Raw genomic sequence first — 17,053 nt, forward strand, 5'->3', positions numbered from 1 at the left:
GAGAATCAAGACGAACATTTGAGTCGTGTTAAAACCAATCCAATCCCCACGTCAAATTGTAAAATTTAAATCGGGCTCTAGATTACCATAAATATTACAATAAGCTATAAAAATGTCAGAAATATGGCTAAAAAACAATTACAAATCCCTATTTGTGCTTGCGAATATTCTTAACAAATTACCTAGTAGAACTCATTTCCTTTGACGTCATTTGCAAATTTTGTTATGCAATCTAACTAAGTACAGTTAATGAGAGGCAGGTTCCGTTAAATAACTGGGAATAGTTAAGATAATTTGCCAGCTATTTAAATCAATTTTTCCAAATTGTTAAAAAGGGGAAATTAACGAGTTAATAGTATAAAATACGTTATTATCTGTAATCCATTTGTAAGTTTTTCACCAAAATTATTTCGTTATGATTTAGCGTTAGCGTTAGCTTGAGCCAAACATAGCGGAATTAGATTTTATTATTAGAAACTTAATTATAGACGCAATAAAAATAGCTATTCACAATTTTTGTCAATTAAGAAAAAAGGCTTCGCGATTAACAACTAATGTCGTATCAAAAATTTATTAGGATAGTGTGTACAAAAAGCTAAAACGTATATCAGTCTAAATACAATCAATACATTGTATGTATAGGTACTGTCCACATTTAAAGGTTCAGATATAAAATAAACAAACTTTGTTATGCACTGTTAAAAGTCATTTATTCAAAGTATTACGGATCACTTTTAAAGTATAACAGTACCTAAGTATAAGTTTGTAAGTTGCAGTGAGTGATAGTTGATAAGTTCAACGGTTGGCAAGGCTGGAGGCAAGGCCGTTTGCCGCGGGGTGTAGTATCACGGTAACTGGGCTAATATAAACGTGTCAGGAAAAAACTTTGCTATTTTTAGCATTCTTGGTATGGATTTAAAATAATTATACTGTAGGTAATGATTGAGGCATATGTAACTGAGAGGTGTAGGTACAAGGTACACTCGGCATGCGGCACTCAATAGCGGATGAAATAGTGCAGCAAAAAAAGTATTTGATATCCTGATATTTAGACAAATCTGTATACAGTTCTGACCGCAAGGTCAGAAATATATAGAAACGCGGTAGCGTGTCAAGCCAAGTTCAAGTTAGAAGTTTACTTATTCTTTCCATGTGTAGTCCTTTTTGTTTAGCAGTAACATAACGGTAGTTACTTCTGAACCGTTGTTTGTTCCACTACTTTTGCTGATTGTACATACATCTCGACGTTTGCTACAATGTTGATGTAGGCATGGTCGTTTAAAGTAATTATTTTACTGCTTAAAATTAGTTCTGAAATGTCATTTGAAGTAGTTGTTACAATTGTAAATCCAATAAAAGTAAACTAGCTTTTGCCCGCGGCTTCGCTCGCGTTAGAAAGAGACAAAAAGTAGCCTATGTCACTCTCCATCCCTTCAACTATCTCCACTTAAAAAATCACGTCAATTCGTCGCTCCGTTTTGCCGTGAAAGACGGACAAACAAACAGACACACACACACTTTCCCATTTATAATATTAGTATTGATTCTTTTAACCCTATTTCCATACTTAACCCTTCGTCTGTGTTTGATAAGGATCCTAACATAAGGCGTTGGACTTTAAAATAATATATCAAAGTTAATTGTTTTATGACATTTTTTTGACAGACACAGACGAAGGGTTAAATGTAGTTAGGTATAGATGTTCTGCTTCGGTTTTATGATAAGGGCGACCTCCAAGGGCGATCTGATAATAAACTGTCACATAAAACATTATTCTCTTATAAGTGGACATGACATAATTCACATACCTATCTAATGCTATGACAATATTGTGCGTGCAAACGTGATACAAGTTAATGCGATAAGGAGTCAAAATTGACATGGCCGCCCGTTGACATGTCATGAAGTTATGACTCTTGACTGTCAATTACAATTAGGTATCGATTCTGACTGACCTACACCTGTCTAGAAGGATCGATAATGATAAAAGTTATCTTTCATTTGATATTTGATTTCTCTAAGGCACTGGTCTCACCGCGAGCTAGTAAGCTATGAGCTATCGGCTATAAAAACAAACAAAAGATAAGCACCTCGTCGTGCAAATAAAAGAGACACGGCGATATTGATAGCTCACCGCTGGACGAGTGTCTATAAACATCGCCGTGTCTCTTTTATTTACATGGGGTTGATTATCTTTTGTTCGTTTTTATAGCCGATAGCTGATAGTTTACTAGCTCTCGGTGGGACCAGTGCCTAAGGTACCCGATGTTACTAGCTAGCCTTAAATGTATCGTTTCTCCCATCAGATTTTTCATATACCGTACCGACCGTACGACATTTTTCACTTTTCATTTTTGACATAATTACATAAATATGGCCCTTTGAAGTTACGACCTGAAAAAAAATATGTGCGGGAAAAAACACCAAACTCTCAACTACTCAAATTTTATGCTGCTGCCTGCTCTGTCTGCTCGTTTGCCTCCTATCCCATAAAAAAAAATACGGTCATAAATTACATAAGTATTTCCGAAATATAATCTGATATTGTATTAAAGATATTAAAACTTTTATATTAGTAAACAATTTGTTCTATGCACAATATAATAACGAAAAAAACTTGATCTATCAATTTCTCATATCGCAAAGTACCTAGTAGATCTTTCCACTGCCAAATCTCTGAAGGTCGAGTTTGTATCGCCTTACACTACTTCCTACTACCGCCCCAATTGACCTTTCTTCGTACAGTATAACCACAAAATTAAAATTTTGAAAAAACCCCCGACCGCGACCTAGTGGACCGATTTTCATGAAATATGGCTAAGAACACTCCCGACTAACACAGCTTGCAAATAAAAAAAACTAAATCGAAATCGGTTCATCCGTTCGGGAGCTACGATGCCACAGACAGACACACACACAGACAAACAGACAGACAGACAGACAGACAGACAGACAGACAGACAGACAGACAGACAGACAGACAGACAGACACGTCAAACTTATAACACCCCTTCGTTTTTACGTCGGGGGTTAAAAAGTAGTAGACGTCAATGCGAAAAGGAAGTAAGATAGCGAAAAGAATATGCTAATGATAATGACATTTTTAACAAAAATTGAATTAAAAATGCAAATCACTAAGCAAACTAGAGTATGTTATATTGTCGCAGACTTTATTACATTACATTTATAGCTAAACTGTGGAATGAAAATAGTTATTTGTTATACAAGGGGGCAAAGTTGTATTTTAACGCCGAGTGTGGAATTGAAAAACGAGCAAGTGAAAGGATTATATAGTTGAACCACGAGCAAAGCGAGTGGTTCGAGAATAGAATCCTAAACTTGCGAGTTTTTAATACACGAGAAGTAAAATATTTGCACCCGAGTGTAACACAAAACTTTTCCCCTCACTATAGCGAGGAAACTACAACGCAAAAAATGCGTTTTCACTGCTTCCAGTAGTTCCACAGGTGGTAAGTCATTACTAGATTCACCTACTTTTTTCAATTTTAAAGCAGTTAATTTGACTTTATTCAAGGTCAAATTACTTTACCCACTAGTGGATAAAATGCGTTTTTACCTGCTGGTATTAAAGGACAAAACACGTGTTTCCGAGCTAGTGAGGGGAAAATGTCGTTTAAGGTATTTCCGTATAGATATGACCTTCAAACCTTGTAGAAAAGGCCTAGTCCCATCTTAAAGGCTGGCGACGCCCTTCCAACTCTTCAGGTGTATCGGTTGTCCATGCGCGGCGGTAATGACTTACCATTAGGAGGCCTGTTTGTCCCCTATCTCGTAAAAATAAATTATCCTATAAGTTTACTGTCTAAAATAAAATTCACAGAGACAAGTAGAGGTATTTAAGTGTTATTTGATTTGGCATTTCATACACGTGTTGCTCTGAAATCGTATCCATGTCAAATTCAAGCACGCTCTTTCACGGGTCACAGTGTGAGTGACGAGAGATCCGATTGATAGCAATCTAAAGTCACGAACTCGGCGTATTTTTTGCGAACACCTTGCATATCCGCATTTTTGCGGGCGTGTGGTCTTGATATTGAGAGAATTGGATTACTCGCTCGCATGCCATTGTTTTTTTATTTATTTCAGCGGTGGTAGAAAGGCATCTATCTCTCATTGATTACTACGATTTTGAAGTTACCACCGACATCTGAAATGAGCAGTTCACATTTCGCGAGCCGTGATATCTTTTGTAAATGTGTGTATAGAATACTTTTGTGACCACAGAAGGTACTAAATTATGAATTCATCAAAAGTTAGTTCCTCCATAGAGTGTTGTTTCTTTAGAAAGTACAGTTATCTTTTATGTTGAATTAGTGTAACAAAGTGCTCTGAAAATTGGGTATGGTAATAAACGTTACATGAAATCTCAAATACTTACCTAATTTCAGAATAATTAAGTAGGTAATTAGCTACTTCGTCATGCCTTGAACATTTATACTCTGTAATATATCAACGTGATATATTCTATCTACAACGCTGAACAATAATTAAGAAACAATTGCCTCACAACATAGTCCTACATTCATCTAGATATATATCAGGATAGTCGTTATACAACCATTAGACTGGCCGCAAGTGATACAAATTATCAATGATAATTTATTCATATCTAAATCAGAACAGGTGGCAAGTACAGCTTGCACCAAAAGTAGCTTACTCATATTTGTATTCCTATAGTGTTGAAAATGTACATAAGGTGTGTTGCCGAGCGTACTGTGGGTAACAATTATGAGTTCCCAGGCGGCCTTTGGTATTGAAGGCTATCTGGTGTTGGCATCCGTATCTAGGTGCTGGTCAAGTATGACTGATGTTAGCTGCAAGATAGCGTTTCTGGCAAGTGTGATGCATTTACTAGGGTGATGAATGAGCGGTGGGCATGCTACGATTACGAATGAGTATACGAAGTAGTAAGGATAGCAGTTGTGTTGGTGTTTAACAAAATGGTTATCATAAGTTCTGTAATAGTGTTGAAGCAGATGGTCAGATACAGGTGTATGTACTTCACTCTTATGGCACTGGAGGTTTCATGTGCTCTGCCTACACCTTTTGGGAATGCGGGAGTGAGTTTATTTGTGTATGAATGTATGTATGTATGTTAGAAAGAGGCAAAAAGTAGCCTATGTCACTCGCCATCCCTTCTACTATCTCCACTTAAAAAATCACGTCAATTCGTCGCTCCGTTTTGCCGTGAAAGACGGATAATATTGGTATGCATTGGTGATAATAGGCTGGGAAGGCAGGCAGAAGAAGTGTTAAAATAACATCAATATTTTGTTTTATTTATCAGTTTCTCGTGATGGTTTGTAACTAAACTATTAGTAGATTAACCTTTTGTCGATGCCCAATCGTGAGTTGCACTTTGAGAAATTTTCATCCTTGAACCCATTAAATGAATAAGACTATATTGCATAAATTATATTTCACTTAATTTGCATTGAGCAAAAACTTTCATTAATTACAGCCCTTCTGTCGCAGCACGAAACCCAGACTCGTGCCTGCGCGAACGCAACAGCATTTTCGAAATCCCGACAAAAGATTTCAATTATAATATTATTATTTGTAACATTGTAAATTATATTAAATGATTAACGTACTGAAGAAATAATAGGAAACATACTCAGTCAACCACTGTAACATGAACTATATATTCATATTTTTTCTAAAGAGTGTGTGAGGTCTGTAATGTTGGTTGAATGGGTATTTTTAGATGAGGCCGGGTGATAAGGATTGCTTAACTAAGTTCGCTAATAGCCAGCTAATGTGTGAGACTCTGGCCCTGAGTTGAGATGATTGTGTTGATAATAGTACATGTGTAGTTGCATGAGGGAGTATAATGCAGAAATGCATCGTCATGATCCTAGGTAGTTAAACAATAATAAATTAAAGTTAATTTTAAGCTAGCTAGATTTATGCATAGTATTTGTTTCTGTATTTAAGTTGTTCATGTAATCTCTAACCTCATTAAAGATCCATCCTAAAGATGATTGCAAATCATGTGTGCTGTCCTGTATTTAACAAAATAATATTAAATGTGAAATCGAATCTAGTTTTTAAGTACTAACATTATTTTATAAGCGATTACTAACAATAATGAGATCAATGTTATCTTTATGAAATAAATAAATAAATATATATATATATATATATTAAATTGTTTATGAATGTTCATTTTGTACATCTTTATTTTCTATTTCTTTGGCCTAGCGGTAAGAGCATGCGACTTTCAATCCGGACGTCGCGGATTCGAACCCCGGCCGTACCAATGAGTTTTTCGGAACTTATGTGCGAAATGTCCTTTGATATTTGTCAGCCGCTTTTCGGCGAAGGAAAACATTGTGAGGAAACCGGACTAATCGCAATAAGGCCTAGTTACCCTACGAATTGGAAGGCCATCTTGGGATTAGTTGTCAAAGCGGACCCCAGGCTCCCATGAGCCGTTGCGAATGCCGGGATAACGCAAGGAGGATGATGTATTTCTTTATTTTGTTTTATGAATCTAGTAATTTGATAATTTCTAGCAATTCAGGATATCCTGCCAGGATGTAATTATTGCCTAATGGTTTTTTCAATCACCGCAACATATAATATTTTGCGGTGATTGAAAAAACCACAAGGCAAGAATTTTTTGTTCCAGTCAACATAAGTCGCGTTTACTACATACATCAACATAACATTAAAAAAAATGCTAAACATGCTTTTAATAATAGATAATCAAACGAACTTACCTGTAAGTGATGTTCGATGACTATTAAACGATGTGATTCGCCCGAGTGATTACACTATACTTTACATGTAGTAGCACGCGAATGTGCTGCCATCGTACACAATTTTAGAGTAACATTTTTAACAAAAAAATATCTCGCCTAAATTGGGGGTATTTCATACACGTTTCTTATAAAAAAGGCCATCAAATACGTGTGCTATTTCGTGACCAATTGGGTAGAATCTGGAGCTTGACCAGTTCAGGTCAGGGAGGGTTGTAATCACTCGGGCGAATCACATCGTTTAATAGTCATCGAACATCACTTACAGGTAAGTTCGTTTGATTATCTATTAAACTTCTGTGATTCGCCCTTCGTGATTACACTATACTTTACATGTAGATGTTTAGAGTTACACGAAATAGCAGATTAAATGAAACATGTATGTTTTAAAAAATATAAATAAAACAAACGTTTACGTCAGTTTAACTGTAATCAACAGACACTTCAATTATTATTACCATGTAATATTGTACGAGCAAATACTTCGGACGAGTCCGCCAGAACATCTCTATTATAGAACCTAGCGAACGTCAAGGAATTATCTGACCAACCGGCGGTCTTCTTAATCAGTTCTATATTAACCCCGAGCCGGTTGGCTGCTGACGTACTTGCGTGTCTCGTACTATGCGATTTGAAGATCGATGTATCAATACCACTCTCGAGCAAAGTGGTTTTGATCCATCGACTCAAGGTCTGTGAACACACTTTTCTAAATGGTTTTTTAAAACTTGTAAAAAGAAAATCACAATCGCTTGGGCGATTGGTAGATGAGACAACCAAATAACGTTCTAAAGTCCTTGCAGGACAAATTGACTGATTTTCATCGAAATAAGGCAGAATCAGTTTTGGCTGAATGCGATTAACTGCGGATGTCTTAATCTTATCTCTAATGTTAATAATATATTTCTTATTACATTTATGAATATTACTTAGCTTGATTAACGATAAGGTTTGCACACGGTGTGCCGTAACTAATGCCAAAATAGTTATTAACTTCCTAGAAAGATGCTCGTAAGAAAGGCTTTCATTTGGATACCAACAACTTAAGAGCGTTATAACATTTCGGCGTCGGGCGAAATTAGGTATTTTACCCGCCGCGCGAGCCCAATATGCCGACCCTTTCTAGCACGTCTTATCACTCGCTCGCACTACAATAATGGACAAAACAATCTTGATCCTTTCTATGGAATTTTGATAACAACCACAATCTACTATCTCGATATAAACTTTTGGTTTCTAATAAACATTATTTTGTTAAAATTTATTTAAAAAAATTAAAGTAATAATTATAAAAGTAGATCCCATCCCAAATATTTGCTTTTGTTATATGATAAGTATTAGAGTAAAGTATAATTATATTAATATGATGATAAAATAAGACAAATACAATTCTAATTACTTCAAGGTGGTGCTCAGGGTCTGATGATGGAGCCAGATGGTGGTCACCAATACCAATGAACAATATGACTATACAACTTCGTGGTTTACATGTCATTCTAGCATTTTCACTTTCACATTTCAAGTGCATATACCACGAGTATAGGTTTTCGGGTGTGCTGATTTAAAAATTAATGACCGATTTGGAATCTGACATTGCTGACTGGCACTTTGACACAAAAGTCGTCATGGGTGTCGTAAAATAGGTTTTAGGGGGTGCTGATTCCAAAATTAATGGCCAATGTGGAATCTGACATTGCTGACTGTCACTTTGACACAAAAGTCGTCATGGGTGTCGTAAAATAGGTTTTAGGTGGTGCTGATTCCAAAATTAATGACCAATGTGGAATCTGACATTGATGACTGTCACTTTGACACAAAAGTCGTCATGGGTGTCGTCAAATAGGTTTGCGGGGGTGCTGATTCCAAAATAAATGAACAATGTGGAATCTGACATTGCTGACTGTCACTTTGACACAAAAGTCGTCATGGGTGTCGTAAAATTGGTTTTAGGGGGTGCTGATTCCAAAATTAATGACCAATGTGGAATCTAACATTGCTGACTGCCACTTTGACACAAAAGTCATCATGGGTGTCGTAAAATAGGTTTTAGGGGGTGCTGATTCCAAAATGAATGACCAATTTGGAATCTGACATTGCTGACTGTCACTTTGACACAAATTTCGTCATGGGTGTCGTAAAATAGGTTTTAGGGGGTGCTGATTCCAAAATTAATGACCAATGTGGAATCTGACATTGCTGACTGTCACTTTGACACAAAAGTCGTCATGGGTGTCGTCAAATAGGTTTCCGGAGGTGCTGATTTGAAAATTAATGACCGATTTGGAATCTTGACATTGCTGACTGTCACTTTGACACAAAAGTCGTCATGGGTGTCTTCAAAAAGGTTTCCGGGGGTGCTGATTCCAAAATTAACGACTATTTTGGAATCTCACAGTGCTAATTGTAATTTTGACACAAAAGGAATCATGGATGTTGTCAAATAGTTTTTAGGGGGCACTGATTCCAAAATTAATGAAATGATTTAAAAAGTAATGACCGATTTGGAACCTGACATTGCACAGTACCCCTGGAAAGGAAACCTATTTGACGACACCCATAACGACTTTTATGTCAAAGTGACAGTCAGCAATGTCAGATTCCAAATTGATCATTAATATTGAGATCAGTACCCATGAAAACCTATTTGAAGACACCCATGATCACTTTTGTGTCAAAGTGACAGTCAACAGTGTCAGATTCCAAATTGGTCATTAGTTTTCAAACACCTCCGGATACCTATTTGACGACGCCCATGACGACTTTTGTGTCAAAGTGACAGTCAGCAATGTCAGATTCCAAATTGGTCACTAATTTTGGAATCAGCACCCCCTAAAACCTATTTTACGACACCCATGACGACTTTTGTGTCAAAGTGACAGTCAGCAATGTCAGATTGAACATTGGTCATTAATTTTGGAATCAGCACCCCTAAAACCTATTTTACGACACCCATGACGACTTTTGTGTCAGAGTGACAGTCAGCAATGTCAGATTGAACATTGGTCATTAATTTTGGAATCAGCACCCCCTAAAACCTATTTTACGACACCCATGACGACTTTTGTGTCAGAGTGACAGTCAGCAATATCAGATTGAACATTGGTCATTAATTTTGGAATCAGCACCCCTAAAACCTATTTTACGACACCCATGACGACTTTTGTGTCAAAGTGACAGTCAGCAATGTCAGATTCCACATTGGTCATTAATTTTGGAATCAGCACCCCTAAAACCTATTTTACGACACCCATGACGACTTTTGTGTCAAAGTGACAGTCAGCAATGTCAGATTCAAATTGGTCATTAATTTTGGAATCAGCACCCCTAAAACCTATTTTACGACACCCATAACGACTTTTGTGTCAGAGTGACAGTCAGCAATGTCAGATTGAACATTAGTCATTAATTTTGGAATCAGCACCTCCTAAAACCTATTTTACGACACCCATGACGACTTTTGTGTCAAAGTGACAGTCAGCAATGTCAGATTCCACATTGGTCATTAATTTTGGAATCAGCACCCCTAAAACCTATTTTACGACACCCATGACGACTTTTGTGTCAAAGTGACAGTCAGCAATGTCAGATTCCAAATTGGTCATTCATTTTGGAATCAGCACCCCTAAAACCTATTTTACGACACCCATGACGACTTTTGTGTCAGAGTGACAGTCAGCAATGTCAGATTGAACATTAGTCATTAATTTTGGAATCAGCACCTCCTAAAACCTATTTTACGACACCCATGACGACTTTTGTGTCAAAGTGACAGTCAGCAATCTGAGGTACTACATATTCGTAATCTGAAAGTAATCAAGTCAATAATTTCAGTTATTTTGAATCGACTATGATTCCGAATTATTGGTAATAGTAATGATTGTATAGATGATTAGTGATTCCTTTACATGTAATGGTAATTTACCGTTTCACTTGATTACATTACAAGTAATCTGACACCCAGTAGTGTCAGATTACAAAGTAAAATCAAGTAATCGTGTAATCCGGAATCGATTACGATTTCCCCATCTCTGGGTTTAGTTATATGGTTCATTGGTACTGGTGACCACCATCTGGCTCCATCATCAGACCCTGAGTACCACCTCTTGTCAAAGGTCTTGTTGAGACGAACCCAACGAGCCTAAACACGAAGTCGTTTACTTACATGGTTCACTGGTACTGGTGACCACCTTCTGGCTCCATCATCAGATCCCGAGTACCATCTTGATGTGTCTTATCATCTTGACCGTATTGTAATTTTCACATTTTTATCATCACAACGTTGTAATACTTTAACATTTAAACATAACAAAGTATTACAAAAGCAAAGCAAATATTTACGGATCTAGGATCAAATTCGTTGGTCGCTGTTTACACACACACAATGCGAGGATAGCCCGTGTAGAAACAAGGCGTCCGACCCACACAACAATAAATATTCTCGACGTTTGCGATGAAAACTCGGAGACCAAAGCGACATACGTCTTACCTCCTCGAGCTCCGGCGCGGCACTGAAATCGCAGGCGTCCGTCGCCGGTAAAATAGCGACAGGAAGGCTAGTTTTCAAAAAATTGGCAAAAAATCATGATAAAATATTATAACGACAAATGGATAACAGCAGTTTAAGCACATTGTGCAGATTATTTATATACTAAAATAACTTCGATAACATGTAGATTTTCGGAGAAATGATCACTTGTTTCGATGTATTTTCAAGACAAAATTGAGTTCGTTTTACTTTCAATTTCTCAATTTCAAAGGATTAAATGATAAATATTGTTTAATGGGCCTTAAGTACAAGATATTTGGAACTTAAATTTACCTCATTTATGAGAGTGATCTTATCAAATTGTACATAATAAGAGCTCCGAATTCTGTGCTTCACGCGGTTTTTCCTAAACGAGCATCAGAAAAACAATCATTACTAATTGAAAAAGCTTTTTTTTTCATATGTTTTTTATTTAACCGACAGTTAATAAGATGTTCTAACTGAAACAAGTACTTTCACTGTCTTTTAGTATGAGTAAAGTGTACAATTTTGTCGATAAATATTGTGCATTTTACAATATATCGCCTTTTTTTGTCATAGCGCTCTTAAATGATTAAGAACGATTGAAGGGTCCCAAGTAAAATCATATCGTGGATTTGGAGACCGCAGTTTGTATACTCCCGTCATAAAACGTTTCACAGTTGGATTATTTATAACATTATTATTCAATATTAATGACAAAACTGCTTTCGCAGTATTAATTGATCCAAATTGACAACCTTGATTAAAAAGTAATGTGAAATAATCTAATACTTCTGCTACGCCGACATCAAAAATATCATAACATTTTTCCTTACAAAATATATACCATTTCTTTAAATAACAATTATATTGCTTAAGTGTGGTTTCTGTAAGTGACGCTAGCATGATGTCTGCCGCTTCTGCAGGAGTGCCTTGCCTCATGAACGCCGCCCGGACAACACTCCGGCAACCAGGGTAAGGCTCCTGTGCAGCTTGTGTTCGACACTGTAAGGGGAGGACAATAAATTTGGTTTAGGTGGGAGTTCTATTCGTTCAGAAATCAATAATCTCTCAAAAAGAGGAAACCAGGGTTGTGTAGGCCATAGTGGCACAACAACAATGCCCTCCGCTTTATCTGTTATTATCTTTTGCAACATCCTAAGTATTAGACAAAATGGTGGAAAGGCGTAAAAGAAATACGACGACCAAGATATGGTAAACGCGTCGATATTGTACGCGTCAGGATCACGATGCCACGAAACAAATCTAGTACATTTTTTGTTTATTCGACTCGCAAAGAGGTCAATCTCTGGACTTTTGTTTAAAAAATTACAAATTTTCCGAAAGGCACTGTCGGCTAGCTCCCACTCAATGTCTGCATGTTTCCGGCGTGATTCTGCATCTGCTATATCGTTGTTTTCTGAACGAACGTACGAAGCAAATATATGTATATCGCGTTCCTCGCACCATTGCCATATCTGTCGGCTTAATTCACTCAGATGTGGGAATCGAACACCACCCATGTGATTGATATATGAAATCGCAGTGGTATTGTCTATCCTTAGCAAAATCTCACAATTTTTGTAATCTTTAGCAAATATTTTTAAACCAAAAAACGCGGCAGTTAACTCTAGACAATTAATGTGTTGCCCAAGCTCATGACTGGACCACTGACCACTGGCTGTCATATCTGAGCAACTTGCTCCCCAGCCTGTTAGCGACGCATCAGAAAATATCTCTAATTGATAATTTCCTGTCTTGATCGGATTACTACATGTTTCTATATTATATATCCACCAATCTAGATCATCATCTAAGCTACCCGGAATGCTAATGTATTGATCATAGTCATCATTTTTACTTAAATAAAGAAATTTGATTCTTTCCAATCTCTTAGTATACAACCAGCCGTATGGTACTGCCGGACAAACAGAAATTAATAATCCTATCAAGTGTGCGAAATTACGAAGTTTACATCTTCGAATGGATTTAAAGTATAAAAGTTCGTCTTTAATCCTCTCTCGTTTTTCGCATGGAATATTAATTGTCAAATTTGCAGAATTGAAACTAAACCCAAGAAAATTTGCCGTTCGACTTGGTGTACCTATTGATTTATCAACATTTATTGTAAATCCTAATGATTCTAACAAGTCTTTCGTTACATTAAAGTTATGTAAGCAGTTAGAATACGTGTCACCGAAGAGTAACAAGTCGTCTAAGTAAACGACTGATAAAAAACCTTGATTGCGCAAAAACTGCACAACAGGACGCATTAACTTCGTGAATATGTACGGAGCAATATTTAGGCCGAATGGACATACCAAGAATTCGTATGTTTTATTTTTCCAAAGAAATCGTAAATATTTTCTGTAATCAGGATCAATATTTATCGCAAAATAGGCGTCTTTCAAATCTATTGAACACATGTAAGCGTTTTTTGATAAAAGTCTCATTGCTGTCCTATAATCTTCGAGTTTGAAGTGCGGGGTACATATAAACTTATTCAATGATTTTAAATTTAGAATGAATCTATTTTTTCCATTACTCTTTTTAATAAGAAAAAATACTGGACAAGAATTGATCCTGACACGGATCACATTCTTGTATGGCACCAGCACTAATAAGTTTTTTGACTTCCTCGTTCATACTCGTCTCGTGTGCAACCGACTCGGGTTTGTTAACAGGAATATTCGATTGAGATATACAATCCGATATTGGAATACGCACACCACGGACCCAAGACAATACGGTGGGATCCTTGGTAATGCCTAACCATACTTTATAAAAAAATTGAAGTCTACCAGCCTGAGGTTGTGTATCAGCATCCGATGCTAGCGGCGCGAGGTCCGGGTGTGCGGCCGCGGCGGCGGCGCTCGGCGGTCGCTCGCGCGGCGGGACGGCGGCGGCGGTCTGCGCCCGCCACGCGTGTAGCTCGTCCTCGCTGGCGTCTGGCGACTCTGGCGAGGCGGCGGCCGCGACGCCGACGACGGTTGCCCCCTCCAGTTTAAAGCCCTCGATGTCGACGGTCCTGCTCCTGCCTGTTGGTGCTTGGGCGTCCATTTAGGCTTTGTGACAGTCGGTCTCAATTCTGCTCCGGTTTTAGTCATTGCTTTTATTGACTTCAGACTTTCTTGTAATTCTTTACCAAAAAGCAAACTATCGCGCTTTAAGTCCTTAATATTATCCTTGATCTCCTTATTTAAACTAGGCACCAAGAAATTACGCCTGCTCTGAGTCTCTGAAAAATGTAAGTGACATAATAGTCTACCTGTATCGCTCAGTGACTTTATGATCCCCTGTTTGTTGTTGTCTAAAGTTGAATCTGTTGTCAAGATATTCGACAATGTATTGGCAACTCCTGTTATAATAGTCGAGAGCAACTTTTGTTTGTCACTTAGAATATTATCCCGTTTTAAAACATTATCATTACACGCCACCTTAATCTCGGGATTGAGTATAGGAGCTTGCGCTAATTTTAAATTTTCTGGTATTTCGTAACGTTTTAAAATATCATTCTTAATATCGTCCTTCATACCATTAACTAGAATGTCGGACCATCTCGTCGAGATATCGTCGTGAATGCAAGGACCAAATGTTTCTTCTTTTACGGGCTCATCGCCCAACAAACATAATAAACCGGGATCAAGCGCGGTCACAATCGGCGTAGATTCTTGTAAACCAATTTGTTCACCGGTCACCTGTGTGGTGGTAGCTGCGGATGTAGGCGCGGGAGCGGGCGCAGCCGGCGTGGTGGTCGCGGCCGCGGGCGCGCACGCCGGCGCGGCGGCGGCGGCGGGTGCGGGAGGGGGCGCGGGGGCCGGCGCGTCCACCGCGCGGGGCCCGGCGGCGCTTCTATTCTGTATGACCACCGATCGCAGCCCGCCAGCAGCAGGCAGCGCACCCGACGTTGAAGCACCGACCTCATCATCGGTTAAGTCGTATACAGTATTGTTGGTCAATGGGGATTCTGTAACAATACGGTCAAATACCCTTCACAATGCTGCTCTAATTTCAGCAACAAAAAATAAGTGTCCATTATCTTTGACCCTTATCTCTAGACATAATGTTTTCAATCAGAGACCAACGCTTATACTGGTCAGACATCATAAGCGGCTCGGTGATCTTTGTGAATTGCCCATTTGGTAGGGTAATAGGTAGTGTTTCTACCGCCTACTTCCTCGATGTTGGATGTTATACTATAACTACGTACGTATCTACATACGTATCTACATATCTATATACCTACGTATAGTACACATATAAGCCGTTGTAATTAACGTAATTAATGTTCTTAGACATAGGCAGTCGTGCTACAGTCTCGCGGACTGTAGTCTAGACATCAGTCTAGACTACAGTCCGCGCATTCATAACTATCAAAGTATGCTATCAAGCATTGACAATTTGCCGCAACCAGGTATTTTACCTATAGTATTCCGGCATAGCCTCACGGACTGATGCTCTAGGAATATATGTGCTTCCCTTTTACACAGCGATCAACCTCTCGGATTGAACTGAAGGTATAAATTAGGGTCGGTAATAGCCTTACAGACTATACTCATTGCACAATGTATCTATTTAATAAAACAAAGCTGGCATGTACATAGGACACATTCTATCAAATGATTAGACGAAGATAATTGAAAATCTTACCTTCATATTGCGAATCCTCTAGCAAGGGATCGGGCTCACCGATATCTTGGTCCGCATACTCATATTCATTATCTGTATATGAGGACGTACTAGGGCTATAACTACGATGACGGCGCCTGCGACGAATCTTCAATCTTTTCCTCTCGAGACTTCGGATTTTTCTTTCCAAGTAATCTTCCTCATCTTCCTCACGATGTTTGCGTTTTCCCATTTTATCCGCAAACACAAAACACTACACTAAACTTAGTAAAAACACAATTATTTCACTAACAAAGGAAAAGTACGTGCACGATGGCCGCCACACAAAACGTGTATGAAATACCCCCAATTTAGGCGAGATATTTTTTTGTTAAAAATGTTACTCTAAAATTGTGTACGATGGCAGCACATTCGCGTGCTACTACATGTAAAGTATAGTGTAATCACGAAGGGCGAATCACAGAAGTTTAATATATGCTTGTAACATAAACCTCGTGTTCAGATATTTTTGTTCACGTGAGTGTTTACATGCAAATCACCGCCACTGTACTATTAAATCATTGTAATCAAACACTCCTTGCATAAATTACGGTTCAAATGGATTATCTCGTTCTTGAACTATACAAGTTTTCGTGTCCCTAAACCGTAATATGTAACCGTAAGAATTTGCACTTTGTAGCACTTCCTAGTTACCAAGTTGAATTGAAAGGTATGTATAAAGTATGCATAGTAATTTAACGAAATTAAAATAGCTAAATCGTATATCGTATCAATATTGAAAGTATTTTTGTTATCCAAACCTTCTTACCTTCTATGTAGAGCGTTAGCGATTTGCCACTCTTCTATGGGCTCTTTTATCCCGGCATTTTGCCACGGCTCATGGGAGCCTGGGGTCCGCTTTGACAACTAATCCCAAGATTTGGCGTAGGCACTATATTTACGAAAGCTACTGCCACCTGACCTTCCAACCCGAAGGGTAACTAGGCCTTATTGGAATTAGTCCTGTTTTCTCACGATGTTTTCCTTCACCGAAAAGCGACTGGCAAATATCAAATGATATTTCGCACATAAGTTTCGAAAAACTCATTGGTGTCATTATTAATGACTGATAAATCGATATTGTGTCAGAGCC

At 38.0% G+C, this 17,053-nt stretch overlaps 1 protein-coding gene across 3 annotated transcripts; it reads right to left on the reverse strand.

The window, feature by feature from the left end:
• Nucleotides 1–12,172: 12,172 nt before the first annotated feature.
• On the reverse strand, nt 12,173–16,387 carry LOC125225036. 3 transcript variants are annotated; one of them, XM_048128523.1, is made up of 3 exons: nt 15,943–16,387; nt 14,098–15,259; nt 12,173–12,297 (listed from the first exon to the last, which is right to left on the reverse strand). In XM_048128523.1, exons 1-2 carry the CDS (start codon nt 16,151–16,153, stop codon nt 14,124–14,126), a joined length of 1,347 nt encoding a protein of 448 aa, XP_047984480.1. In that variant the 5' UTR covers nt 16,154–16,387; the 3' UTR covers nt 12,173–12,297; nt 14,098–14,123. The 3 variants fall into 3 exon arrangements, with proteins under 3 accessions (XP_047984480.1, XP_047984481.1, XP_047984479.1); XM_048128524.1 differs by having other exon boundaries at nt 12,215–12,297; nt 14,094–15,259; XM_048128522.1 differs by lacking the exon at nt 12,173–12,297 and having other exon boundaries at nt 13,892–15,259.
• Nucleotides 16,388–17,053: the final 666 nt, after the last annotated feature.

This window comes from Leguminivora glycinivorella, chromosome 4 (assembly GCF_023078275.1).
Source record: "Leguminivora glycinivorella isolate SPB_JAAS2020 chromosome 4, LegGlyc_1.1, whole genome shotgun sequence".
Classification (NCBI taxonomy): domain Eukaryota; kingdom Metazoa; phylum Arthropoda; class Insecta; order Lepidoptera; family Tortricidae; genus Leguminivora; species Leguminivora glycinivorella.

What these genes read in the sequence shown, in the direction of transcription:
- LOC125225036 (XM_048128523.1), bottom strand. Translation starts at nt 16,153, where the DNA reads ATGGGAAAACGCAAACATCGTGAGGAAGATGAGGAAGATTACTTGGAA. An exon ending in AGAGGATTCGCAATATGAAG is followed by an intron (nt 15,260 to 15,942) that starts GTAAGATTTTCA and finishes GTATTGTTACAG; the next exon opens with AATCCCCATTGACCAACAAT.